Raw genomic sequence first — 27,753 nt, forward strand, 5'->3', positions numbered from 1 at the left:
TGATTCATCCTATACATGTACTTTTTATTTGACTTCACACCTGTGTCAACATAAAACAGGACCTAAATGTCATTGTAAAGTTCTGCCTATATTTGTTTTAGTGGAACGGTATTGTTGGACTGTGAAGTTTTTTCATTGGTCAGTTTGCGTTTTTTGTGTGTGCCCATCAGTGTATAAAAGGATAAGACTGTGTAAAAAAATTATTGAAATTGTATGCCTCTTGGCAGGTAAGTACTGTTAGGATGAAAGATTTTTGGGCTGTCTTGTCGAATGAATGCAATGATATCATCGAGATAATATAACTAATACAAATATTTTGATCACTAAAATGAGAATTTCTCTATTTCAGCCATGGGAACCCTGTTGCTGCTTTGTGCTTTGGGGGCTTTACTGAGTTGTAAGTATAGTTTTACACATAGTTTTCTCTTTATTGTACAGTTTTTACTCATTGTTAAGAATCTGTCTTTGTCTTATTTACGATCAGTAATTTATTGTAGCAATGAAGAACTTTATAAAAGTTGTCAGACCCATTAGTTGAGAGCATTGTTGCGCAGCTATCCCAAGTGCTTGTGCGCGTGAGGCAGAATGCTAAACAGGCAAAGACTTTGAGAATGCAGCACATAAAGGATAACCATCTAAATTGAAATTTGCTTTTGTTGGGGATTGTATTTACCTTCAGCTGCTATTGAGTTGGAACTATAAAATCTGAATGGCTGAAACATGAGTGTAATCTAAATCCCCCAGGCTCTGACTGAGTGGTTTTCTCGCTGCAAATGCGCAGATATTGATAATATTTCCATTATGCAACTATAAAGTCTACGCAAGTGATTTATTGAGCACTGCTGAGAAGCAGTCAAGTGACTTTTCCATCTCTCACAGTGGTAATCAAGAAAAAAAAGCAATCCACTCATGTAGGCTAGCATTCATCCCTGCCTTTTTATTTTAAAAAGGAGGCATTTTTCAGCAGCTTTCTCTTTGGTGTCATCTTGTTTCTTTGTACTATGTGTGCTATGTCTCACGCCAGTTTTTTTGTTATTTTTTTATATTTCCAGTTTGGGATTCCTTTTGATTGTCTTGGCACAAACTGCCTCTATAATTTACAAATGCTTTTCTGATATATTTTCAACTTGCAGAAAAGTTCTAAAGCCCAATTGTGTCACGATCCTTTACTTTAGGTAACTCTATACATTTTTTTTAAAAAGCTCTCCTTTTGACACGTTCTTCTGTCTCCTCGTTCCCTCCCCGTCTCTCAGGTCCATCCAGTGCTGGTTGGACAGGACGGGAGTTTGCTGCATCTTTCATGGAGAATTATGCTCCACGCTATGACCATCCTCGTATGCAGCTTTACATCACTGCTGTTGAAGCAAATACTAAAGTGACAGTCAAAGTGCCTTCTTTAAATTTCACGCAAGAGAAATCGCTGAAAGCAGGAGAATCAGTGACCGTCAGTGTTCCTACTGCTGTTGAGATGTCCGGCTGTCAAAAGTCTCCCAACGTGGTGAGCATTGAAGCCTCAGCAGATGTGTCTGTAACCTCCTTTAACTACAAGCTTTACACAGCGGACACCGCTGTGGTATATCCGACCACTGAGTGGGGCACGGAATACTTCATTTTTACTCCTCCTGCAACCTCAAAAGGTTACTATAAGGAGTTTGCTGTGACAAATGGAAAAGTTAGCAACACAGTGGAGATTTTCCCTGAAGGGTCAATCAAATTCCAGGGTCGTGTTTATGGAAAAGGCAGCAAAATTACAATAGATCTCAAGCCGTATGAGAGTGTCCAGCTCCAGAGCGAGTATGACCTGTCTGGCAGCAGAGTTTCCTCCAAGCACCCTGTTGCTGTTTTCACAGGTCACACTTGTACCTGGTGTTTCTCAAAGTGCAATCATGTTTATGAGCAGCTTCTGCCAGCAAGCAAGTGGGGAACCAGCTTCATCATGCCCCCATTAAGCTTCCAGAGTAAATATGATAGCGTTTATCTCCTGGCCTCCCAACCTACCAGAGTTACTGTCAATATCGGCAGCCGTAAATCTGATTTCAGTTTGTCCAGGGGACAGATGAAGGAGCTCAACTACCACAATCCGGAGACACTGTTTATTCAATCTGATCATGGCATCCAGGTCCTTCTGCTCTTCAATGGTGTCGTCCGAGGCTGGTACCAATACTATGACCCATTTTTGATGACCATAATGTCCACAGACCGCTTTTGCTCTTCCTACTCGCTGAACGCTCTGGATGATTTTGATAACAAAGCCCTGATTGTGGCAAAAAATAGTGCAAAAGAAACGATGCGTTTTGATAGCAAAAACCTGCCACCAGCTGTTCAGTGGAAAGAGGTCACAGGGACAGATTTCTCCTGGGCAGAGATGTCCTACAAACAAGACCCTGGCAACAATATCCACAATGTGTCCAGCTCTGGCTCCAGCTTTGCTCTTTACAGTATAGGAGTCAGCCAGATGAATGGTTATGGTTCCCCAGCACAGTGTATACAACAAGGTAAGAGGCACACGGGAGTTCCCCAACCCCTCAAGATAAATATTTCACATAAATGAACCACTGTGATGCAAGCATTAATTTGTACTTTGTTTTCTAGGATCTTTGTCCTGCAGCAGTGTCACATGCAGTCTAAATGAGGTGTGTGAGATGAAAGGTGGCTCCCCCTCCTGTGTCCCCAAACCAGTGAAACCAAAGCTCGGTACCTGCTGGGCCATGGGAGATCCTCACTATCGCACTTTCGACGGGCGACGCTTTGACTTTATGGGTACCTGCACTTATGTCATTGCTAAAAACTGTGGGAAGGACAACCATCTCACAGCCTTTGAGGTCCTGGCTCAGAATGAGAACAGAGGAAGCCGCAGAGTGTCATATGTTGCCCTGGTCATGGTGAAGGTGTATGGAATCACCATAACAGCCGTTCGGTCTGAAACAGGCCGTGTAAGGGTAAGGGGGTCATATTTTTGTCAGCAAATGATGATTATCGTTAACAATCTTGTAGAATCTGTTACATTTTTAATTATTTATTGTGCTTTTAGTTTTCATCATTTGTTTATATGACATATTGAAATGTAAAATCTCCTGTTTGTATTTGTGCAGATTGACAATACTTTGTGGAGCTTGCCCATTGTCTTGAAGGACGACAAACTGAATATGTTTCAGAGCGGCCGCTCTGTGGTCATAGAGACTGATTTTGGTCTGACAGTCCGTTACGACTGGGATCACAATCTTGTTATCACTTTGTCTGACAATTACGCTGCCAAGACGTGTGGACTCTGTGGGAACTTCAATAGCAATCCCAGTGATGACTTTGCCACCCCCTCCAGCACTCAGGCAAATGGGGCTGTGGCCTTTGGTAGCAGCTGGAAGGTGCCAGGGCTGGTTAAAGATCCTCAGTGTAGCGATGACTGCGCTGGCGGGTGTGGTAGCTGTGACCAAAACCAGATGAAAAAGTGGGAGAGTGACTCGTTTTGTGGGCTCATCACACGTAAAGAAAATGGTCCATTCAACAAATGTCATGCTGTTGTTGAGCCACAAGCATACTTTGAGAGCTGTAAATATGATTTATGCATGGGAAATGGTCTTCGACAGTTTCTTTGCAAAGCTCTGGAGGCTTACTCCGAAGCCTGCCAGGATGCTGGGGTCCAGGTTGAAGACTGGAGGAAGATGGCTAAATGCTGTAAGTTTGGTTACTAATGTTAATGAGTAAACTGACTAATTTCTTTGACATTTATTGTTATAAGCATTTACCTCACTCTCCTCACCTTTTTCCCTAAAGCTGCCAAATGTCCAGCCAATAGCCACTATGAGCTCTGTGGTAATGCCTGCCCTGCCTCTTGTTCTGACCCTAATGCCCCGTCCAAATGCAAACGCCCCTGTGTGGAGACTTGCACCTGTAATGCAGGTTTTGTTTTAAGTGGAAACACGTGCGTGCCTGCTGCTAAGTGTGGCTGTACCTATGAGGGTCACTATATTCCTGCTGGGGATACGTTCTGGGCTGACCAAGACTGCAAGCGATGGTGTAAATGTGTGCCTGGAAGCAGACGTGTGGAGTGCCAGAATAAAGGCTGTGGGTCAGGGCGGCAATGCCAAGTGGTGGATGGAATAAGAAAATGCCAGGCTGTGTCCTACAGCACCTGCCAGGCCACAGGTGATCCCCATTATGTGACCTTTGACAAGAAGAGGTTTGACTTCCAGGGCACATGTGTGTACCAACTTGCAGCACTCTGCTCCAAGGACCCAGAGTTAGTGCCCTTTGAAATCCAGGTGCAGAATGATCACCGGGGCAGCAAGGTGGTTTCCTACACCAAGTTAGTGAGGATCAAGGTGTTCTCCCACAGCATTGTCATTACAAAGACACACAAAGGCCTAATTATGGTAAGAGATGCAAAACATTTGGTACATCACAGTTAATTCTGTTTACGATCTTTACTTTCAATGAATATTTGATCATAGCATTAAAGTAACTCTAAGTTCTCTCCTTCAGGTGAATAACGAGCTGGTCAACCTTCCCATCACCCTGGATGAAGGAAAGGTATCTGTGTATAAAAGTGGCTGGTATGCTGTTGTCACTACAGATTTTGGCCTCAAAGTCTCCTTCAACTGGCAAAGTGCTGTGTTTGTAACATTGCCAAGCAACTACATGGGAGCTGTTTGTGGCCTCTGTGGCAACTACAACGACAAACCCCATGATGATCTGATCCCCAAGAATGGTATAAATCCCATAAAGCCAGCAGATTTTGGTACTAGTTGGCGTGTGGCCGAGATCCCAGGCTGTGTAGGAGGCTGTAAAGGGGTGTGTCCCGACTGTGACATTACCCAGAAAGTGCAGTACGAAAAGGGCAATTATTGTGGCATGATAAGGGACCCCAAAGGACCATTCCATCACTGCCATGCCAAGGTGGATCCAGCTGGCCACTTTGAAGACTGTGTTTATGATGTATGCCTTTATAAGGGCAGGAGGGATGTGTTGTGTCAGGCTATTACGTCATACATGTCTGCCTGCCAAGCGATCGGGGTCAAGGTGGAGAGCTGGAGGACCAAACAGTTTTGTGGTAAGAATACATCCAATTTAAAAACAGAATTTCTATTGAAGCATTATTTACTCTCATTCAAAAGAAGAATATTCACGTTCAGATATGTATTTTGATGTGTTTCTTCTGTTTCATGCTCACTGTTGTTTGTTCCCTCTGTGCAGCAGTGAAATGTCCCCCACATAGCCACTATGAACTATGTGCAACTGCCTGTCCTGCAACTTGCAAGACTCTGTCTTCTCCTCAAAGTTGCCAGGGTCAATGTGAAGAGAGCTGTTCCTGTGATGAAGGGTACATCCTCAGTGGAGATCGCTGCGTTCCCTTCTCACAGTGTGGCTGCATCTACAACGAACGCTACTACCGCATTGGAGAAGTGTTTTATCCCAGTGGGCAGTGTCAGGAGGAATGCAAGTGCTCAAAAGATGGAGAGGTGATTGATATTGAAATGATTAAAACATTCAAATATGGCTCACATTAGTGTGACTTTATCAAATGGGAATTCATTTGTTATATTTTACGAGCGTTCTCTTCTTTCTCGCTTGTTTTTATCAGGTTGAGTGCAAGAAGTTCACATGTGGCCCTAATGAGAAGTGTAAGATAGAAAACGGCATCCAAAAATGTCACCCAGTCGGTAAGGGTGTGTGCCGAGCCTCTGGTGACCCACATTACCTCTCTTTCGATGGGCAAAAATTTGATTTCCAGGGCACCTGCACCTACATGCTCTCTAAGAGCTGTGGACTGGAGGGTACCCACCTGAAGGCCTATTCTGTTCAGGTGGAAAACGTACAGTGGGACCAAATGAGGGTAAAGAAAAAGGTGTCTGTCACCAGGCTGGTTGCTGTGGAGGTCTATGGCTTCACTCTCATCATGAGGAACAAGTTGTTTGGAGTGCTGGTGAGTGACACTTGCTCCTCATTTAAACATCACTCTTATTCATAGTTGCAGTTTTCTCTTCAAATAACACCCGTTCCATTCTTTTAGGTGAATGGAGTGTTTAACAACCTTCCGGTGAATCTTAACGAGGGAGCAGTGCAGGTCTATCAAGAGGGCAGAAACTATGTTATTGCAACTGATTTTGGATTACTTGTCACATACGACCTGGTCTATCATGCGACGGTCACAGTACCTGGTAATTACCGCGACAAAGTCTGTGGCTTGTGTGGCAACTTCAACGGGGAAAGAAAAGACGACTTCCAGATGCCAAACAATCAACTCGCCAAAAATGTCAACTCGTTTGGAAAATCATGGAAGGTCACCATTCCCAATGTGGTGTGTGAAGATGGCTGTGAAGGGAAAAACTGTCCTGACTGCGACAAAGCCCACAAGGCTGTGTTTTCAAAGACCACTTACTGTGGTATTCTTACAGCACCCAAAGGTCCGTTTGCAGCCTGCCATAGTAAACTGGACCCACAGGCACATTTTGATGACTGTGTGTTTGATATGTGTGCCTCCAATGGCGATGGAAAGGTGCTTTGCGATAGCGTAGAAGCCTATGCCTACAACTGTCATATGGTAGGAGTGGATGTCAAAAACTGGAGGACTCCTTCCTTCTGTCGTGAGTGGCAACGAATATTTTCAAAAAGATAAAATTGGTTGTTGCGTTGATTCCTCCCTAATATATTTTTCTTTTTCTTGCGATACTGCAGCCATGAAATGCCCAGCCAACAGTCACTATGAGGTGTGTGCAGAAAGCTGTGCCGCTTCCTGCCCCGGCCTCACAGATATTGTTCAGTGCCCCACCGGCTGTACAGAAGGATGCGAATGTGATATTGGCTTCTTATTTAATGGACAGACATGTGTCAAAGAGAGTGAATGTGGCTGCTATGAAAACGGGAAAACTTACAAGGTACAATTCAGTTCCTCCCTCTGTGCAAAAAGTTAATTTATTACCGTTCTCAGCAATGTGGAGTTGCTGTTGATTTGAGATATTTTCAATAAGGATTTCCTCTGAGACTGTTGGTAGAAAATAACCTAAATTTGTGGAAATTTCCTATCTCTTTCTAACATGCCCCCGTGAACTTCTCTGTCATTAGCCTGGTGAAGTCGTGTATGAGGAAGGCTGTGACAATAAGTGCACCTGTGATCCAGCGACAGGCCTTCTCTGCAAAAAGCACTCCTGTCCTCCAAACACTGAATGCATGGTCAAGAAAGGAATCAGGGAATGTTACAACACAGGCAAGACCTACTAATTTTAAATGATCTTTTTTAACTTTGTAAATCCCCCCCCCAAAAAAAAAAGCTGTAGCTGGTTTTAAAAAAAGTTTGTTTGTTTCTTGCAGATCCCTGCAAAGATGCCAATTGCCGTGTCCAGGAAAAATGCCTTATTAAGAAGGGCGAGGCTGTGTGCGTCCCCAAGTACACGGGCACCTGCTGGGCATGGGGTGACCCCCACTACCACACATTCGATGGTTACAACTTTGACTTCCAGGGAACCTGCAAGTATGTCATCTCAAAGACCTGCGGGAATGTGGATGGTCTAGTTCCATTTTCCGTCACTGAGAGGAATGATAACCGGGGAAACACAGCAGTTTCCTATGTCAGAGAGGTGGATGTACTTGTGCATGGATTCAAAATCACCATGCGAAAGAACCAAGTTGGTCGAGTCACGGTGAGATTTTAGCCTCTTGTCTGTTCAACCTGTTATATTTCAGTGTGCGCAGCGTATTTATTTTTTCCATTGCATGATATACAGGTGGATGGGGAGCTGCTGAATCTTCCTGTACAACTGGGTGACGGAGAAGTCTCTGTTTCTCAAAGAGGGCCCTCTGCAGTGCTTGAGACAAATTTTGGCCTGATAGTGACCTATGATTGGAACTGGAATCTTGTAATCAAGCTTCCCAGCAGCTATTTCGGCAGCGTCTGCGGCCTGTGTGGCAACTTCAATGGTAACAGAGGTGATGAGCTCCAGAATCCAGCTGGCAAAGCTGTCTCCTCAGTGACAGAGTGGGGCAAGAGCTGGCAAACACCTGATCAGGACAAGGACCATCCTTGTTGGGACACATGTGAAAAAAACTGTCCTACCTGTGATGATAATGAGCGGAAACTTTACCAAACCCAGGCTTTCTGCGGGGCCCTAGCAGCACAGACCAATAGTGTGTTCAAGAAATGTACTGGAAAAGTGGACCCTCAGGCCTTTATGAACAGCTGTGTGTATGACATGTGCTCCAATAAGGGAGACAAAAAGATGCTGTGCCAGGCGCTAGCATCCTACAATAAGCAGTGTCGTGAGGAGGGAATAATAATCAAGAACTGGAGGAAACAATTTGGCTGTCGTAAGTATTTAAGTTGAGTCTTTCACTCAAGATTGCAATCAAATATTTAACCTTTTTTTGGTTAACGCTTGTCCCAATTTAATTTACATCCAGCAATGAATTGTCAGCGTCACAGCAGCTATGAAGACTGTGCCAGCCCTTGCCAGCCATCCTGCCCGTTCCCTGAGGAAAAACAGAAGTGCGAAGATGCATGTGTGGAGGCCTGTGTGTGTGATAAAGGTTATGTCCTCAGTGCTGGCGTCTGTGTGCCTGCTGAAACATGTGGTTGCTCTTATGAGGGCCGCTACTATAAGCCAGGCCAGCAGTTCTGGGCAGATGAGGCTTGCGGTCGTCAATGCGTGTGTGACACAACTTTGGGCATGGTGACATGCCGTGAGGCCTCCTGCTCTGCCAACGAGAAATGCACCGTGTTGGACGGAGAGCGTGCCTGCCGACCCATCAGTTACGGAACATGCACAGCCTCGGGTGATCCACACTACCGCACTTTTGATGGCCGCAGGTACGACTTCCAGGGCACATGTGTCTATCAGCTGGTTGGTCTTTGCTCTAAGCAGGCCGGTTTGGTGCCGTTCAACGTGACTGTGCAGAATGACCACCGGGGAAGCAAGGCCGTGTCCTACACACGGACAGTCACTTTTTCAATATATGGCGCCACTCTCATCATCAGCAGAGAATATCCCTACAAGGTCTTGGTAAGTGTGGATAATGATGGAAGTTGGTGATGTAATAAATGATTACAGAGTTTTCTGCTTTTATAAGCATTTTCGGAGAGATGAGAAATAGGACACAGCATGTAGTCGCATTATTGAAAATAACAGCACAGATCCTCTCGAAAGGCCTCATTGAAAGGAGTGGATGATAATTCCTTTTGTCACCGCGCTAATTCTGACATCCCTCATGCTCTTCTGCATGTATATTTAATTGCATATTAAAATTTTGATCCAGGCGGTCTTAAAGCTGCAGTCTGCAACTCTTTTTCAAGCATAATGCCTGGAACTGTCCGGGGATTCTGAAAGTAGTACATTAAATACCCCAATACAAAAAAAAATGAGTTCTCTAGGTCCCCTATATGTCCCGCTAGGTCCCTCCAAAGCCAGCAGGTTTGTTTACAAAATTGCAGACCGGACCGGTAAAAGGTAACCAATCAGGTTTACGAGCTGGGCTCTGCTGCCTGTCAATCACCGATTGTGCACGCGCGATACAAGGTAGGCTCGTCCCCACGCTTATTTATCTAGACTATTGAACTTCATTACGGGCTTGTCTACTTACTGTGTCTTCCATGATCGCAAATGACAGGTGAGTTGATGAATGAGGAGTCGTGTAGGCGCATCTGGCGTGCACATCTACGTGCACGAGTTCTCATGTGTTTTGATGGGGCGGGACAGGAAGTTGAATAACTTTTTATTTTTCGGTTAAAAAATAAGCATTTCTTGCATTTTGCGACTACGGAGGTCACCGTTTTCAACTTCAAGCGTTCTGATAGATCATGTAAACTCTTAAAATGCCAAAAAGTTGGACTTTACGTATGACAACAACAAATCCTGCAGACTGCAGCTTTAATTAAACTAAGATTTAAATGCACATAAGAACGGATTAACAAGGTCCACAGAATTATTAAATCTATAATCTCCTAAAAATATTCCTCCCTCTTTCCCTCCTTCTCTGCTCTTCAGCTCAATGGGCAGCTTGCTTCACTGCCTCTGGTTTACAATAATGAGCTGGCTGTGTCTCTGAGCGGGCGTACAGCTGTGGCTGAGACAGTTGCTGGTATCACTGTGAGCTTCGACTGGCGAAGCACGGTGAGTGTTACTTTGCCCAGCAACTACCAGGGCGCCGTCTGTGGTATGTGCGGTAACTACGATGGGAAAGCTCAGGATGACCTGACCATGCCAAATGGCAAGACTGCCCCCAATGGAGCCAACTTGGGGGAGAGCTGGCAGGTGGCTCTCACACCAGGTTGTTCATCAGTCTGCAAAGGGGAGTGGTGCCAGGCCTGCTCAGATTCCCAGAAGAAAGTGTACGAAACCACCAAGTACTGTGGTATCATTAGTGACAAGGCAGGGCCTTTCAGAGAGTGTCATAGCCGTGTGGACCCTGCTCCTTACATGGAGGACTGTGTTTATGATGTTTGTCATTATCACGGTCACCAAGGATCAGTGTGTGATGCTGTGGAAGTGTATGCGTCTGCCTGTCAGAGCCAAGGAATCACCATCCACTCCTGGAGGACAGACGCATTTTGTCGTGAGTTAGAATTTATGCTTTCAGTTACAGTATAGTTTAATTTTTGTCTTGACGTTGTTTTGAGTGTCTGCCATCTTTAATCCGGTCTCATCTTATCTCATAGCAATGGAGTGTCCCGATAACAGCCATTACACCCTGTGTGCCTCGGGTTGTCCAGTCACCTGTGCTAGCTTAACCTCCATCGCCACCTGCCACAGGCGTTGTGCAGAAGCTTGTGAATGCGACCAAGGCTACCTACTGAGTGGGGATACCTGTGTGCCCGTCAGAGACTGTGGGTGCTCCTACGAAGGTCAATACTACAAGAAAGGGGATATATTCTACCCTGAAGATAAGTGTATGGAGCAGTGCATCTGTGGAGAGAACGGAGCTGTGTCTTGCCAAAAGGCCATGTGTCGTCCCGGAGAAGTTTGTAAGCTTGTAAAAGGGGTGAAAGGCTGCCATCCGGAAGGGCAAGGAAAGTGTGTGGCCTCAGGTGACCCGCATTACATTTCCTTTGATGGACGGAGATTTGACTTCCAGGGTACCTGTGTCTACGTGCTGGCCAAGGTTTGCAATGATGACAAAGGCCAGCTCACACCATTTACTGTGACTCAGGGCAATGAAAAGTATGGAAATGGAAAAGTGGCTGTGACCAAGTCAGTTGCGGTGACAGTGCACGGCTATGTCATTTACATCCAGCAAAGAGTGCCATGGAAAGTCATTGTGAGTTCAACATTTTATCAGAAACACTTCCATCTACGTGTTACATGTTTTTCAGTTTCCTCACAAAAGTTCTCACAATAATTATGTTCCCCCAACATTTTCTTACCAGGTGAATGATGAACTTCTCAACCTTCCTCTCACTCTTGAGGAAGGGCGTCTCACTGTCGTCCAGGAAGGTCGCAATATAGTAGTCCAAACAGCTTTCGGACTGAAGGTCCTTTATGACACTGTGTATTATGTTGAGGTGATTGTTCCCTCTACATACCAGGATAAGATGTGTGGTCTTTGTGGTGATTACAACAAAAATTGGAAAGATGATTTCCGACTTCCTGGTGGCAAACAAACAAACAACATCGATGACTTTGGGAAGGCGTGGGTGGTGAACCTACCCGGTCATGTGTGTGGTGGCTGTGGAGGGCAGTGTCCAGTATGTGATGAGGGCAAGGTTACTTTGTATGGAAAACCCGACTCCTGTGGCATCATGAGCGCACCTAATGGGCCTTTCAAATCATGCCACAGTAAAATCGACCCAGCAGCATATGTGTCTAATTGTGTGTTTGATGTTTGTGCAATGGATGGTAGCAAAGAGACGCTGTGTAACAGCGTCCAGGCCTACGCACTGGCCTGCCAGAACGCAGGAGTTCAAATCCAGCCTTGGAGAAGCATCTCCTTCTGCCGTAAGATACACACCAAAATATTTGAACTGAGGATGTTTACATGCTATCCGTGCTTTATCATTTCATTTGTAATAATGTCCTCTTGTAGCTGCTTCCTGCCCTCCACACAGTCACTATGAGGTGTGTGCTGACACCTGTGGTGGGACGTGTGCCAGCTTCATTCGCCCAGTTACTTGCTCTGAAAGCTGTTTTGAAGGATGCCAGTGTGATGACGGCTTTGTTTTTGATGGCATCCAGTGTGTACCCCTTGAAAAATGTGGCTGTGTGCACAATGGCAGATATCTGATGGTAAAACTTTACGACATTTTATTTTATTTTTCTTCCAAATATTGTAACCATGTAAATTACAAATAACTTACATTTTTTTGTAAGAATAGTTTTTTCACTGACAGGTAAATAAGCTATTATGACACCACAAATTGTGTTTCAGGTGGGCCAAACAGTGGTGGACAAAGACTGTAAGTCCAAGTGTGTGTGCCAGGCATCTGGACTGGTAAAATGTGAAAAGCTCTCCTGTACCAATGGGGACGTTTGTGATGTAAGAGATGGGGTCAGGGGTTGTCACATCAAACAGGGCCACTGCACAATCAGCCAAGTTGGCAAGCTGAGCTCATTCGATGATATGTCTGGAGCGATTGGAACTCAAGGGGCATTCGAGGTGGCGTCTTTGTGTGATGAAGCTGCTAAGCAGTGGTTCCGTGTAGTTGTGGATGTCAGGAAATGCATAAAGAGCGCCTCTCCGGCTGTTGCTACTGTGTATGTGTTCTTCAAGGATGCCATCGTGACAGTGAACAGTCAACATGAGACCTGGGTGAGGAGCTTTGAACATGAGCTTTTTGATGCCGAGCCAAATTTTGTTTTTAATCCATCTGAATTATTTTTGCTTCTATTTCTATCTCCCTGTCTTTCGTGTCCTCCAGGTAAATGGCCAGAAATTGACTCTTCCCAGCAAAGTGACAAACGAGCTATCAGTCCAAGTCTCAGACCGAAGCGTGGTCATTGAGAGGACATCAGGTGTGCGGGTCATCTACTCAATTTCACAGGAGGTCACTGTCACTGTTGACGGCAGCATGTCTGGTAAAATGTGCGGCGCCTGTGGCAACTACAACAACAACTCTAAAGATGATCTGAAGACGGCAGATGGGAAAATCACCACTGATATGTCGGCAGTTGTTAGCTCTTGGAGCGCTGGAGACTTTTCTAGATGGTGAGAATTTGAAGAACATGCAGGCATATTCTGTGGTAAAGATAAAATCCTGTATTATTTATGACAATGATAGTTCTATGCTCCACTACATGCTCAAATCAGTGCCTCTCGTGTTAATTTGAACTTGCCTGACTGCCTATTCCTCATAACCTTCCAGGTAAAGAGGAAGCCTTTATTATTTTTTTTATTTTTTTTACCGTGCAAACTAAAAAAATCACTTAGCGATCAGGAAGAGATGAGACAGTGCTGTGACCATTCAACTGCTCATTCTCTTAACAGCAACAACTAAACAAGGACTCCACGGGGCCCTTTTAAAGGAATGAATGTGTAATTTTTAATTGCATTTGGCTCTATTCAATTAAGAAATGCCCGAGAATCCCCTGTGGTAATTACTGATTAAAAAGCAGGTGAAGCTGACGGGCATGGCCATCAAAAGCTACGAAGCTTGCAATCCAATCACTGCTTGTCATCCAAAGACACTTAAGACTCATCTGGGTGCAATATTAATTTGGGTCCATGCCTTTAGTTTTGCATCCTAGCCTCAAGTCAATCCTTCTGAGAGTTTTGGGTATCCCCCTTCCTCTTTTTATTCGGAGTTGCCTCATCACTTTGAAAACAAGAAGTACCCCAGAGAATCAGTGCTTGCTCTTGCATTTAGCTTTAAGAAAACAATTTTCATAAGCATTGTTTGTGATCTCTGTTGTGCCTCTGTGGACATGAATTTACTTCCTCAAGTGCCACTTTGACTACAGTGTCCCTTTTCATTGCAGTGGTCTGTAGAGATGCTGGTTTCTGCATTCATGAAAACATCTGGTAGACAGGTAAAGGGGAAAAAAACCCTAATTGTTTCCTCTCAAAATTGGGGACGGGTGCATCCACATGAATGAAATGGCTGTACAGTGTGGTTTACATACCTGTGTTTTCCCTCTGTTTAACAGGATGAAGAGCTGCTTGTTTACAAGCCCCCTCGTCACACTTCACCGCTTCCTCTTGATTCATATAGTAGTTTTCATTGTTTCTTGGCAATCCGGTCTTCTATTGTTCTCTTCGGAGTTGTCGAGCCTTGTGGCTCTCTCTTGTCCAACATCTCCATCTAGTGGAGAGGGAAAAACATTCAGCATGTTATCTCTTTTTCACAGAACCTCATTTAGGAAAAGGAAACGGTCTGGAATAATAAATGTCTCACTGTACTTTGGGAATGCATTTGTGAGAGAGGTGTCTCCTTTGCTGTTCTGACTGCTAAATAAAAATGCTTTCAAAATGATGTGCGCTCCAGTTATTCAAGAAATAACATAACTATTACAAAACTCCCAGAAAACGTGTACAGCAATCCAAATTACAAATGCACATCATTCAACGTGACATGGTGCTACAGCTGGTGAGAGAAATCCCATCTCCACCTAAAGTCTGATAAGAGAGAAAGGTCCTTGGAGTAGGAGGGCATCTGAGTTCAATAACAAAATTCCACCATGTCCAGCTAAACAGTTACAATACCATATTGGGACACGAGCTGCTTCTATCTGGGACCAGTTGTGTATTTGCTGTCAGTTTGCTATGGGAGAGGCCTTATGAAGAGTGTTTCCATATAGCTGAGAGAAAGCTACCTCTGTGACAGGCTGTTTTGGCCCTGAAAGACCTATAGTGTTTATGCTTCTGCCTTCACAGGCATGAGCCTCCCTCTGCAGCATACAAACTGCACCACTGTACAACATGCTTACTGTTAAGATGCTGATTATGCCTCTTAAATATGCCTATGGGGATAAACCAGCACGATTTACAGCTCATTATAAAGTCACACTCAACTGTTACTCCTGGCAACAAAATGCATGATATCAGCCATGCAGCACAGTAGGCCGTGTCGGTGCTAAGTCTCCTTGCGTTGTTTCACTGTGAAGCTCACAGTGTGAGCAGGGCAGCTCAGGGTAATTTTTGGGAGTAACTTCAGTGGCACCCCGCCCCCCTCTGCCTCATTCCAGAGACGAGACCAAAAAGGAAAACAGCTTGGTGAAGTTGTACAGCAGGGCACATACGCATCTGCACAGAATGCAGCTACAATAAGTCATTTTTAATTAGAGGTTTTATTTTATTTATTTATTTTTTGCTTGTCACAAGAGAGGGCTTTTGCACATACACTATTTCTTGGCTGAAGTGACATTTAAGTAGGGAAGTTCTTCTGCAAGTTTGATTCTCTGCGGAACTCTCATTAAGACTTGCAAGATAAACGGTAAGTTCCTTTAAACGTATGCTCCTGTTGATTTACTCGTACCGCATTTTCTTATTACTGCAGCTATATATAAATATATATATAAAAAAAACTGAATAAGAATATTAAAGTGAGTGTTTTTGTGCTCATAAATTCGGTTTCCTCTAACTCCTCGAAAGTCACTCTCAACACCCAACTGCACGTCTACTGCTTGTAGACATGTGACGCATATAATTAGCTACTTCACACACACCGCTATCGCAAATTTTACCCCTCGTGGCCAGTGTGTGTTTTCGCATTCACACGTTTTGTGTTTGGTTTGTGAAAGTGCTTCAATTTTAATTTCCGTGAGGCTGTGCCGCCAGCCTTGAAAGTGCCACAATTTAAATGGGGGGGACAATGCAACTACAATGTAAACCACAATCCTTTTCCTAATTGCGCACTGTCGGTGTAAATTACAGGCTATTACAATCCACGGGAATTCTTTTAAGAGTCTCTGTATGTGCTTATATCCTGTCTCTATTATATTCTTCTGAACCTCTCAGAAGGTTAACAGACAAGATTATTGGACTGCTTCATGTTAGAATAAATCACCCCATATTTTCTTTTTATTAAACCTAGATTGGCAGGCCTTTGTTGTTAATCCTGCTTTCAGGGCTAGTCCCCATTTCTTTCCAGCTCCAGCTCCATGTTCACACCCCCACTCTAGTCATGCATGAATCCTCAACAGTGCTCTGGGCCAGGGAGGCAATCCTTGTCTCTGCTAAACACAAGCTTTGATCTTTGCAGTGCAAAACATTTAATTTCACGCTTAAGATGTTCTTCAACTGTAGAGTAGAGTTACATGCGCCTGTGTTTCATTGGCGCTGTCATGTCTGGCGATAAATCTGTGTGTGAAGCGAGCAAAATCGCACCCGGTGTGCTCTCTAAATCGAGGACCTTTTTCAGCTCCTGTGTCCAATAGGTAGTCTGGTTGAAGAATCTCTGCCTGTAAACATATGGGTGTAAGAGAATCCCAAAGGAATGTTCTAGATAATATATAGATAGAAAAACAGCCCAACGAGGCTCATGCCCTATACTGGTGACCCAGCAAAACCAATAGCAAAACCTACTGACCAAATATCTAATGCAACTCAACACCACGGTTGCCTTACACCCCTCTACTGCCAAGCCCCATATTCTGGGGTGATGGGCCTAAAATAGATCTTCCTCTCTTACCCAGAGCCAAAAGACCAAATTATTAGGACATGCATCCTGTTAACATTTGTGATCCAGTTATGTTGTGTCTAGCCAAAGTGGAGCATTATGTCCCTACCAAGAACGGGGTCATTGGAGGGATAAATTTCCCACAGAAAATTATTTTCAGTTAAGTTCTCATGAGAATTAGTGCTTACCATGTAAAAAAAAACAAAAAACATACATACTTCTGTGGTTGAACCCTGATGATGTCTATAGGAACCAATGAGACCGCGTCGAGCTGCATTACTTCTTTGGCTTTGTCCATTCCTTCTGGTGGTCTGCTGGAGAACAACAAACTAATCCAACGGCTGCAAACTTTACGTGACCGGCTGCTTTGCCCCAACTTCCTGTTTTGTTTCCTCTTAACAGGTACAATGGATCTTGTGGTGTTGGTGGCATTCAGCTCCTGGCTGGCTCCTGCACTTGGTGAGTACCATTTTCACTCAGCATTCAGGAGTTTTTGGGGTGAACCGGCCTGTGTAAGTTGGATGTTCTTCAGTTACTCCCTGTGGCTGTGTTGTATAAGTTCCTGCGCGATAAACAAGCTGATGTTGTCTGTATAACAGGATCAGCGTTCGGCAGGGAGATGTTTGGTAAGTTCGTTGCATTGGAGTGGTCAGAGAGAATGCATGGACTTTGGAAGTTGTCTGCGCTCTGGCTTTTTTTTTGTGTGGCTTTTTGCCCCGTTTCCTTTTTGTTCAAACGTGTAAAAAAAAAAGAATGGCTCCTAATCTTGTTGGCATTTCTTTGATGTAGTTTCGGCATACATTTTCTGTATATTTTTTCTTCAAGAATCTTCTACGTCCATGTTTTGCTCTGAGAAAAGGTCATGTTTTTGGTTGTTGTTTTCCCCTGCAGTGTGAAATAATCAGTTATTCGGACAACTGCCAGGCTTTCCCTTGTTAACACAGGTCCAGCTCTCTGACTCGCATCTCCATTAGCCCCGCATGCCATCAGTTGAGCTTGACGTTAAGCAGGTTTGCCCACGCTCATTCCTTTTCCCTCCTTCTTCACTCCTCTTTGTGCGACTGCAAGTCAGTCCTTACTTTTAAGACATGTTGGAAACAATATGTGCAAAGAAAGAAAAACAAAGGAAAAAAAGCGGTTTTGTGCCTCATTTCGAAAAAGATTAACGTGAGGATTTGCTGCCCAAGAATGAGGTCAGAGGTAACTCTAGATCTCTAACTCTTGCTCTCCTTTGAACAGGCTACTACTGTCTGTATGAGATTATTTTTTTTGAGTCCACGGTCTCAAATGCGACGCGCTTATCTTCGGCATTTAGTTTCAGAATGAATTGCATCACTTTCGGCGAGGACGTGGTTCCCTCACCAGCTGTCAGACGAGTCTCTCCGTTTCTAGCATTTAAACTTGAGTGTTGACAAGCTGCTGATAGAAGTTGGATATGAAACGCTTTTATACAACCCCAACCACACGCCACGGCGGATATTTCAAAGGTTGCACATCGGCAAATTAATATTTTTAAAACGACTGTGAAAAATAACACATCGATGGTAGGAAATACTGGCCGATTCCAGCATTTATGTAACCTCCAGTGTATCCCACTGCAACGTTACATTGTTCTCACTCCAAATACTGACGCTCATGTAAACACTGTCTGCTTTTAAATCAGGCGCTTAAGATTATTCTGCTCGTTGCCATAAGGCAGACATTGAGATTTGACAAGATACTAAGTGCTGTATACTTTCTTTAACCGAAAAAAAAGAGACTTTAAAGGCTGCATCCATCGGTTTTTTTTTCCCCACGATTTATTTATTTGATTTATTTTTTTTTTTCCTGCTTGGAAATGAGACTGATCAAAGAGGCCTGCAGTTTCCCCGCATTGCTTGCAGGGTACAGATTAACACATGTCAGAGCAATTAAACCAAACGCACCTGCGGGTAAACGGAGGGGAGCGCGATCCCGCAGGTGTCATTCTTAATTGAGCACTTTTCAGACGGGTCAGCCTTTGTGAGACTAAGGGACAATAATGTTTTGTACCGATTATGACACGGAAGCGGCCTGCATGGTAAAGTAAGTTCATCCTGTGGAAATCGTTGCCCTTTTTTTTTCACATTTTCAAACACGTTAACCTTTTGTTGTCATTAACACGTCTGCGGTGGCGTATGTTTGAATAAGCAGGCCTTAGCCATACAATCTCAAATCCCCATTTTTACATTCGTTGCTTTGATTTTTTTTTCCCCCACAAAAACATGTCAGGGTTGTATCTCATTTGTTTGAGTAAATCATATTTATCAATTGGCACTGTTACTTTGGGCATATAGATATCTTTATCCTAAGATTTGTGTGAACCGCAGAGAAACTGGGGTTAATTTAAGCAATGTCAGTTAAATTCATTATAACTTGCTGATTACTTTCTATAGGCTTAATATTAGCCGGTATAGATACTTTTTTCCTGAGTACAAATGGGGATTTGAAGGTATTCTGCACACTCTGTATTGTGAATTTGCTCTACCCTCTCTTTAATGTTGACAGAGCTAACATGCTCTGACGCAACTAACTGTTCATTTCTTATGAAGACTGATGTTTTTTTCTTTTCTTTTTTTTGTACAGTTTCATCCACAGATGACGACAACGGTGGGTATGATTCAAGATGAAGCTTAGAGCAGTCAAATTATTTGTGAAATTAGAAAAAAGAAGGAAACTTGTAGCAGGCATGCACATTGATACAGACACCAAACTGACTAAAGTCCAGACTGAAGCTTTAAAACCTGCTGAGAAGCCGCGAAATGATGAGAACTCTCTGGCTGTGGATTAATCTACCTCTTTTTTTTCTTTTTCTTTTTTTTTTGTCTTCCTACCAGACTTTGACAGCGCTTTTCATTACGGTGAGTGCTGAGCACGCAAACAGTGTTCTTTTAATGGGTCGACGCTCTTTGCAGGAAACATCTGGGAGGGTGAGACGGGTTAGCATTTGTCTCTTGTTTTTCCAGAGGTGATGGAAAAACGTCACCCTCCGGTCCAGCTTCTGGAGTAGCCCCCAAAACCGAAATGTCACATCCTGTCCGCTGGGAGGATTTTCTAGTGCATCCAAGGGGGAAAATAACGCACAGATTGATTGAACATCTGCATTTGGGTTCTATTCAGTTGTGTACTTGTTCGTCCCTCTGGTTATTTTTGGAACAGTCAGACTGATGATGGACTGTTTCACCCATGGCTTGTGTCGTCTTAGAGCACCTCGACGGCAGTGATTTCCCTCCTTTCCCCTGGGGGAAGGCTCCGCCCCTTCACATTTTCTCTTTTATTTTTCCTAGTTTAAATATAAATATATTTATTTATTATAAATAAATAACAATTTCGCATTAAACTGTGTTCTGCCAAAAAAAGGAGAAGAAGCAAATTGATGCAAAAACAACAACATTCGAATCTTGTGAAACTGCCAAATGTTTCTGGGAACTGTTGAGCATCAGCTTAAATTGATTTTAGTCCATATCTCAGCTTCTGGGATGTTTGTTTTTTGGTGGGGGGGTTTGGTTTCTCCTTTCATGAACTGCTTGTTTTAGCAGCATTTTTATTGGATTTAGGTCAGGGCTTTTGACTTTAGCCTTTCCAAAACATTCCCTTTAATCTAATTGAATCATTTTCTCAGTCGAACAACTTGTGTGCTTAGGATTGTCATCCTGTCATGGACCGTTCGCTGCTAAGATTCAATTCACTGACAGATGACTTGACATTATCTGAGCGGTATGCAGAGTTTAGTGGTCCATAATCATGCCAAGCAACCCAGGACCTAATCCAGGGAATTTGACCCAAACAACGGTCCTTGCGATTACTGCATTTCACAGATGAGGTTAATTTAAAGATAATTATTTCTCACTGAAACCAAAATGTTCTGTTTTGTTCTTATTCTCTACCTTAGCCGTCTGGCTTGTCCACATGATCCTGAGTAAACGGCACACAGGCATTAACGTTATCCTGAGAGACTATTCCACACCTTAGAATGACCCTCTTTTATTGATCACACCCCCACCCCCCGGGGAAGGGAGCTACGAACTTCAATAACCTCAATTTGTACTGGATTTCTCTGGCTGTAGTTTCAGACAGAAGAATGAGCTGTTCAAAGTAGGAACCCCCATGATCTAGGGGGGTAAAAAAACACGTTTGGGTCACAGAATTTAGTTTTTCCCTTCTCTCCTCTATGTTTAGTCATCTTAAAGCTCCTCAAATGTTTCTGGTGGCTTCGTATATAAAACTGTACGTTAGGAAGTTCAAACTAGGTCAGTTTTGGCAGCACAAAAGTTGCATGCTGTATCTCTTCGAAATGATATTGGATCAGTCAGAAGGACTAAACCAGCACTTATATGCCACATTTTTGTTGAAGAAGTTTTTCCTAAGTAAAATATTTAATGCAGAATGTACTTGTAATGGAGCATTTTGAGTTGCCGTGTTGATACTTTTATTGAGGTCAAGGAACTGAATTTATCTTTACCAACATTCGCCGTCATGCAGAATTCGATGTATTTATTTTTTTATCAAATGAGCATTCTTTCTACATTTTTGACAACGTCCACTCAGAAACCAAATGCAGTATCTTCATGGTTTCCCGTACTGACCCTTACCTCGGATATTTCAGCTTCTCTGCTTTTAACTCTGTCTTTTGTGACATACTGGGGATTTTTTTCACGCCTTCTGGGCAGCACACCAAAACGCACGTTCAGTAGTCCTAAATAGACAACACTTCCTTTTTTAAAAGGCCACGAGCTCGTAACGTCGGGAATCCCTGTGCAGATGAGGTACTTTTGTTTTTTCACTGTATGTATTTTTAGTATCTGCATATCCCCCCTCTTGACCTTGATGTAAGGGTACAAGATCAAATGATGGCAATACAACATAAATGGGACGGACTGTGCCACAGCCTCTGCTGCCTTCCATGATTTCTCTGCCACTGAAGGGAAAAGGCATCGTTTCTCTCTCGCTTTCTGGTCATCAACAACCAAACCGCAGAGAAAAAGTTGACCGTGGTGTTTACAGTTCTGGTGACAAATTATAAGAATTTGTGGCGTCCCAACATATCTATTTTGGAGAATGTAAAAACCTCAGAAAGTTACTCAAGATTTTTCTTTTATGTTGTGTGAGAACTGAAAAAAAAACATCCCATCTTGCACCTCTGCAGAAGCAATAAAATCTTTTTTTTTCTTTTTTTTTTGTTTGTCTTGAATTTCAGATTATGAATCTCTGAGAATCGGTGGCCTGGTTTTTGCCGTGGCACTCTTCCTCCTGGGCATCGCCCTCATCGTTAGTAAGTACCCAAGTGCACGGCAGATGTGGAATGTCGAGTGCGAGCGTCACTACACAGTGATTCCTGTACACAAATTAAAATAGTGATGCAAAGCAGATAGGCTGCAGCTCCTCTCAGGAGGCACACAGATGCTTTTTGCACAGAGGTAAGCACTCTTTCCAGTAAGCTGGCCTTTTATACATCTCATCCCCCCTTCTCACTCGGTGTCCTTTCCAAGATTCCTCCTCCTACCTGCCAGCTCAGTGCTGCTGCTTCTGCCAGTTGTAGTTCTGAAAACCAAAACCTGCCAATAAATAATTCAGTGGGACTCGCACGCCCTGCCACCTTGAGATTCTGCACTCCGCGAGGACCTATTGGGCTTTTGTTGGCTGGAGAAATTCAAACAAAACATTCACAGAAATATTCAAATACAGCAGATTTTTATTAAAGACCAATTCAAACGTAAATCAAAAGCACCGAAAGTCTTTTTCTTTTTTCTTTTTTTTTCTTTTAGTTTGTAAGTTCGTGTTTAAGTTTGAAGATGAATGGAAGACAACAGGAAAAATGAAGGACGATTATTTTTCCAGGTTTTTTTCCCCTTCAACCAAAAACTGTGTTGAACTGCTTGTGTGAGGACGTTTGAGTTTTATTCATTTTTTTTTTCTTTCTCTTCTTTTTTCTTTTTTTGCATAGACGATTGTCGAACAGATAAGTCTCTTTGATCGTAATTTGATTGAAGCAGCCCCTTTGAAAGCCCCTGGCCAAAGAGAAATTCTTCTCAGTACAAGAAGTTCAACTCTGCGAACCTGCCTGATGCTTTTGCTAAACTTTGTGACTTAAAAGATGGACTCGCTGTACTCTAGATGTCGTAGTAGAAAGCTTTAGTCTTGGCTTTTGCAAAACAGCCAGGCGGTTTTTCAGCACATTGACACCAGTGTTCTGTATTTTTAGCTATACGACTGACTTTTGGAGTGATTTAGTTACGTGAGAACAGTTTCGGTCTCGGGCCAATGACCTACAAACTGTAAGGCCTTCTGAGGCTCGCTGCCCAGATGGGATCGTGAGCTCAAGTGTTGTGTTCGTGGATCTATCTGGGCTTGAAGCAAATACCACTTCCTTATACAACTGGGAAGGGGGGAGGGTTGTTTGTGTCTTTAAGAATTTCCTAAATCTCTTGAGTCCGACAGTGTCGTAAAAACCCAGAATAATCCTTTTTCTCGTGCTTCTGCCCAAAAACAGCCCGAAAGTGTACCTGTTCAAAGAGCGACAAGTCGAGGTATGTTACGTAGAAATCAACAAACTCTGTACATTTAAATATTATGAAATTTTCTCTTATTTTTCTAGTTTTGAATTACTATTGAAAGCATTCTAAATGCATGTTTTTGTTTGTTTTTTTTGTCATAATTTTCTTAGAGTCAGAGGTCCTGATGTGGAACCAGGTGTCCAGAAGGGTGAGTGTTTACCATAACTGTAAATGTTAATTGACTATCAAGTGTTTGTGTGTTTTATTTTTTTTTTTATAGGACAATAATCTTAAACTCTTTTCACAGCTTAACAAACTCTGCAGAACAGCTGGTGAGTAACCAGCTCTGAATCCAAACCCTTAAACAAGAGGCTGAACGAATAGTTCCCAGGACCGATCAAACCTTTTTTTTATTCCACCTCCTCCACAGCGTCACCGATCGTTTGCCATTAGGTGGCAGCAAACACCATGATCAGAGCGGAAGACTGTCTTTCCATTAACTCAACGTGGAGCCTTCTTGAATGTCTTTTCTTTTCTTTTTTTTTTCTTTTTTTAAAGTTCTTATCATCAGTAACTGTCATTAGATGATGTTCCAACTTTATACAGTAGCAACAGTGTGATTCTTATTTCTATTTTTGTGACTTGCAATTTGATGCTGAATAATAAAGCAAATGTTTTAAAATGCATCTTTCCTCTGTTTTTATTTCCCTCACTCTATCACAGCTGTAGACCAGTGAGTGTAGCAGCAGTCTGTTATGCAGCACCCCGGTTTCTGCTGACACCACAGACAGTTCGGTTGCACATGCCATAGTAACTAGCAGCAGCGAGTGTGGACTCGTCGATGTGCTGCATTGAGCAGCTTTTGACAATGAAAAAAAACATACACTCTATACACTGTATGGCTTTAAAGTGGTAGATTTTTGTTTTGTTTTTCTGGCAGCTTCTGCAACAGTAAAAGCTGCATATGCAGGCTGTATTCTCCCTGGAGTTGCAGGGGCAAGGCTGACTGCACTGCACAAAGCAACACCACTCAGAAACTGGTGCACTTCCAGTGTACAAGCCCACCTTTCTGCACTGAAATAATCAGCAGCGTTGATCAGCAAGAAATGTAGAGGAATGTTCGTGTAAAGGGGAAAAAAAAACCTTAAGACAAATCATTAAAAAAAAAAAATTCTCTGTGTTGTAACAACTGTATAAGTCTCAGTAAGTAGTTGAAAATACTCTAGTATCGCCCCGCTGTGTCCACTATTTCCCTGGAAACTACAGCTCGATTTTTTTATTTTTTTTTTATTTTTTTTTTTCAGTATTGGAATTACCCCCAGATTGCACCAGTGGTTTAAATATCATTGCAGTGTTACATCATCACCACCAGGGGGTCCCTTGCTGAGTTTACACTGAAGGCACACTGAGCTGCTCTCCCTGCCGTGCTGTCCAGCTCTTCCTTTCATATCCAAGCTCTAACTGCAACCCAGCAACCAGCTAAATTTCCAGGAGACGGAGCTCTTCAAATTCTCTGCAGTGCAGCTATGGCCACAACAGGTTTGTTTTTTCCTTTATGGGATCTTTTAAGAGTCTAGCATTCTGTATATTAACAATTTCATAGATAAGAAGAAATGAATTTTTTCATTTTTTTGGTTTGTTTTCACACGTGGTCATGTATGTGATACAGTTTATCATTGTGTTATGTAATATTTATTATGCGGAAATGTATAATACTTGTGGTGGGAGCTTAAGTGCTGCTGCGTGGATCAGTGTCACAAAGGGGGAAATTCTTAAGTAAAATACTCCTTGGAAAGAACAGTATTTAGCGCTTCTCTAAAACTAGTCTTTTTCCTCTTCTTTTTTTTGTTCTGGGGGGGGGAAACAGTGGAGCACAATTTTAAAAAAAAAAAAAAAAAAAAAAAACTGCAAGCTCAGCCCCTGAAGAGCTAGAGCTCAGCAACATGAAAGCTGCTGTATTGATATCCAGATAGCCTGACATACTGGCACAGTCTGTAGCCTGCAACACAGTGGCGTATGCAAAATAAATTGGCACTTTGCTTAAAACACCTATTGAGAACATAGATTGAGCAGCCCCTCAACTCCAATCACTTTTCTCTATTCAAGCTCCCCACCCTTCTTTCTTTTTTTTTTCCTGCTGTAATTCTGCTGCTGGCTTGTAACCCATTTTTTTTCTGCTGAGCAAAGATGCTGCATAGAGCGCCTTTGAGTGGGAGGGAGGGGGTACTCCTGAAGAGTGTTGAAGCCAAGCCTGCAGATCTGAGGGAGCTGAAAACTCCCCTCCATTAGAAACACACCCTTAAAGCCGATCGTTGTCTATTGTGCTGAAATTAAAGCCACAATTGTCATTTTTTTTTACTTGTAACTAACCAGACTTTCCTTTGCAGAATCAATGTTTCCAGACCAAAGTGACTTTGATTATGGTAAGATTTGCAACATTTTACAGTACAAGTTCCCAAAATTAAAAACGCCTTGCTGAACATATTGACTTGTGTACTTTGCAGTATTTGATGAACGCCAATGGGTTTGTTTGGTTAAGCTGCACATGGTTTTGTTCCTTGTAGATTATGAGACATTGCGGACCACAGGGGTTATCCTTGGTGTTATTATGTTTGTCTGTGGCATTTTGATAGCCCTGAGTAAGTCTAGACATTCTTTTATACATCACCTTAATAGAGAGGCTTAATTACATATATACATGAGAACTTTGACTCTGTAACTTATCTATCATTCTTCAAACAGGTAAAAAATTCACAAAATGTGTAAAATCCTCATCCAAGTAAGAATTGTTCAAGATTTAGTGGATGATCTGCCTGTGCATGTTGTATGAGTTTGAACTGATAACCACTGTGGGGTGCAGGACATTTTTTTTTTTTTTATCAGATAAGATATCCATATATTATTATTATTATTATTTTCCCAATTTTTTTCTCCCTCTCCCTGCCCTGGATGACACTTCTTCAACTGCCCCTTCCCCCGTTCTTCGTATACAACCCGAAATGCACTCCCAACACATTCACGAGTGCGCACATTAACCTGTGTATGCATTTAAGACACTCCTCGTGTGTTGGTTGTGAGTGGGCAGTGTCTCAGGTGATCGCATGCTGCTTGAATGGCAAAACAAGAAGGAAGACGAGAGCTGCTGTTTTAAACGGCCCAAAAAAGCTGCACATTGGCCTACAGTTAAACGGGGTTGCTTGAAAGTTTGTGAGCTCCGTACGTTTCTGCATCTCTGCATGAACACGACCTCAAATGCCATCATATTTACAAACAAGCACTGAAAATTGTTGGACGGGAAAAGGAAAAATATGTCACAATTTGCTGAGGAGGAGGAGGATCCCGTCTTATTTATCTGTTAGTCCTTAAAAATAGCTGTAGTTAATTCTAACAGGAAAGAGTTCAAAACAAAAGGAGAGGGATTCTGGCCAATCCCTGAAGAGAGGCTACCAGCTGAAGAACTAAGGAGGTCACTTCACGCCCTAGAATGATCCGCATGTAGCGTCTGCTTTATTTGAACTTATATTAAAAGTATATGTATGTCACAGTCATTCGATTAAGACCTCAGGGAATAAGGGCAGGATTTGGAACAATCTGACCCCCTTAAGTTATTGCCAAAATCCTTAGGTCTTATAGCTTGATCCAATTCAAATGTTGCACAAAAAATTGAAGCGAGCAGTTGTTTTAGTGTATGAGCAGCTCCGTATGGAGCCATGAAAACAAAGCTTCAAACACTCACAAATTAATTATGTTGATCATTTTCCTGGGTAAATCGCTGACCAAGTGATCTATTTGATCTCATTTGTTGAACTTATTCTGTCTATATACTTTTACGGCTTCATGTTTAGGCAGAAATACAGGAAGTTCTAACGGGTCCATACATTTTCAAGCACAACTGTAATCAGAACCCTGTGGCTTCAACAGTTTTCATGTCCCGAAACCCTCAGAATGGCACAACTGTCAAATGCAATGCGAGTTTAAGTTGTTGCTACAGTTTTCAGACATGGTCCCTTTTGATGAACTAAATTTAACAGAAAGCAGTTGTTGACTCATTTTCATCCTTATTTCCCAATGCAGCTCCAGCTCTTCTGGCACCCAGATTCCAAAGACAGAGGGTAAGAAAGGTTTACTGAGATGCACTGTTTCGAGCCCCAATCGGAAATATTCTGTCGCTGTCCATCTTTCTAACTCGTCTCATTCTTTTTCGCAGTTCCTCCTCCCACTGTATAGACAATGTAGCACATTTGCTTGAAAGAGAGGACCGATGTCGGCACAGGATCTCCACTGGCTAACACATACCAGCTGTTTTTTGGCAAATCATCTTTGGCTAATATGCCTCTACCAGCTGGATGATTCATACACAGGGTTTTTCAACATACCTTAAACTAATCCCTGATCTCCTTCTGAATTCTGCTGAAATTCTGCTAAATAAAGATATTCCCATTAGTGAGGACAAGTACAAGAAGTGTGGTGTTCCAATATGATTTATTGCTGTTAAACAATAAAATTGAGAGCATGATTACATAATTATAAATACGTCAATTTTGCATTAATGTAACAGCATGCACTGATCAAATGTAACAAATGTATTTTGGCCTGATTAAACATCATTTTCTGCTCCGTCTTGGTTCAACTTTTCTTCAAAAAAAAAAAAAATGTAAAAAGCAAATAGGTGAAAGTATAATAAATAGAAAAGATCATAAAATGCTA

At 42.7% G+C, this 27,753-nt stretch overlaps 2 protein-coding genes and 1 long non-coding RNA gene across 4 annotated transcripts; all 3 read left to right on the top strand.

Annotated features, from left to right (window-relative positions):
- The first annotated feature begins 208 nt into the window (after window positions 1-208).
- LOC142379912 (IgGFc-binding protein-like) lies at window positions 209-14,389 on the top strand. Its single transcript, XM_075465288.1, has 23 exons — window positions 209-227; window positions 350-397; window positions 1,254-2,495; window positions 2,593-2,939; window positions 3,093-3,672; window positions 3,772-4,370; window positions 4,480-5,047; window positions 5,191-5,456; window positions 5,579-5,920; window positions 6,008-6,581; window positions 6,673-6,872; window positions 7,060-7,201; window positions 7,306-7,634; window positions 7,719-8,298; window positions 8,392-8,990; window positions 9,972-10,539; window positions 10,643-11,241; window positions 11,351-11,918; window positions 12,007-12,206; window positions 12,349-12,729; window positions 12,839-13,125; window positions 13,896-13,946; window positions 14,064-14,389. Exons 2-22 carry the CDS (start codon window positions 352-354, stop codon window positions 13,903-13,905), a joined length of 9,027 nt encoding a protein of 3,008 aa, XP_075321403.1. The 5' UTR covers window positions 209-227; window positions 350-351; the 3' UTR covers window positions 13,906-13,946; window positions 14,064-14,389.
- Window positions 14,390-15,100: 711 nt separating this feature from the next.
- On the top strand, window positions 15,101-23,732 carry LOC142379915 (FXYD domain-containing ion transport regulator 6-like). Of its 2 annotated transcripts, XM_075465292.1 has the most exons (10): window positions 15,101-15,349; window positions 16,937-16,993; window positions 17,134-17,160; window positions 19,139-19,162; window positions 19,390-19,413; window positions 21,750-21,824; window positions 23,043-23,079; window positions 23,217-23,254; window positions 23,354-23,378; window positions 23,477-23,732. In XM_075465292.1, the coding sequence occupies exons 2-9, from the start codon at window positions 16,942-16,944 to the stop codon at window positions 23,356-23,358; spliced, it is 282 nt and encodes a 93-aa protein (XP_075321407.1). In that variant the 5' UTR covers window positions 15,101-15,349; window positions 16,937-16,941; the 3' UTR covers window positions 23,359-23,378; window positions 23,477-23,732. The 2 variants fall into 2 exon arrangements, with proteins under 2 accessions (XP_075321407.1, XP_075321408.1); XM_075465293.1 differs by lacking the exon at window positions 17,134-17,160.
- A 726-nt stretch (window positions 23,733-24,458) lies between these two features.
- LOC142379918 (uncharacterized) lies at window positions 24,459-27,663 on the top strand. The gene is made up of 4 exons (XR_012769804.1): window positions 24,459-24,585; window positions 25,434-25,469; window positions 27,121-27,158; window positions 27,254-27,663. It is a non-coding gene; the product is annotated as an uncharacterized LOC142379918 (long non-coding RNA).
- The last annotated feature ends 90 nt before the right edge of the window (window positions 27,664-27,753 follow it).

The sequence above is a fragment of the Odontesthes bonariensis genome, chromosome 5 (genome assembly GCF_027942865.1).
Source record: "Odontesthes bonariensis isolate fOdoBon6 chromosome 5, fOdoBon6.hap1, whole genome shotgun sequence".
Classification (NCBI taxonomy): domain Eukaryota; kingdom Metazoa; phylum Chordata; class Actinopteri; order Atheriniformes; family Atherinopsidae; genus Odontesthes; species Odontesthes bonariensis.

Excerpts from the sequence above, each read along its gene's own strand:
- LOC142379915 (XM_075465292.1), top strand. The coding sequence starts at position 16,942 with ATGGATCTTGTGGTGTTGGTGGCATTCAGCTCCTGGCTGGCTCCTGCA. Across the intron at positions 17,161-19,138 it reads GTTCGGCAGGGAGATGTTTG|TTTCATCCACAGATGACGAC; the intron begins GTAAGTTCGTTG and ends TTTTTTGTACAG. Across the intron at positions 23,080-23,216 it reads TCAAAGAGCGACAAGTCGAG|AGTCAGAGGTCCTGATGTGG; the intron begins GTATGTTACGTA and ends TAATTTTCTTAG.
- LOC142379912 (XM_075465288.1), top strand. The coding sequence starts at position 352 with ATGGGAACCCTGTTGCTGCTTTGTGCTTTGGGGGCTTTACTGAGTT. Across the intron at positions 11,919-12,006 it reads GAGAAGCATCTCCTTCTGCC|CTGCTTCCTGCCCTCCACAC; the intron begins GTAAGATACACA and ends GTCCTCTTGTAG. Across the intron at positions 12,730-12,838 it reads ACAGTCAACATGAGACCTGG|GTAAATGGCCAGAAATTGAC; the intron begins GTGAGGAGCTTT and ends CGTGTCCTCCAG.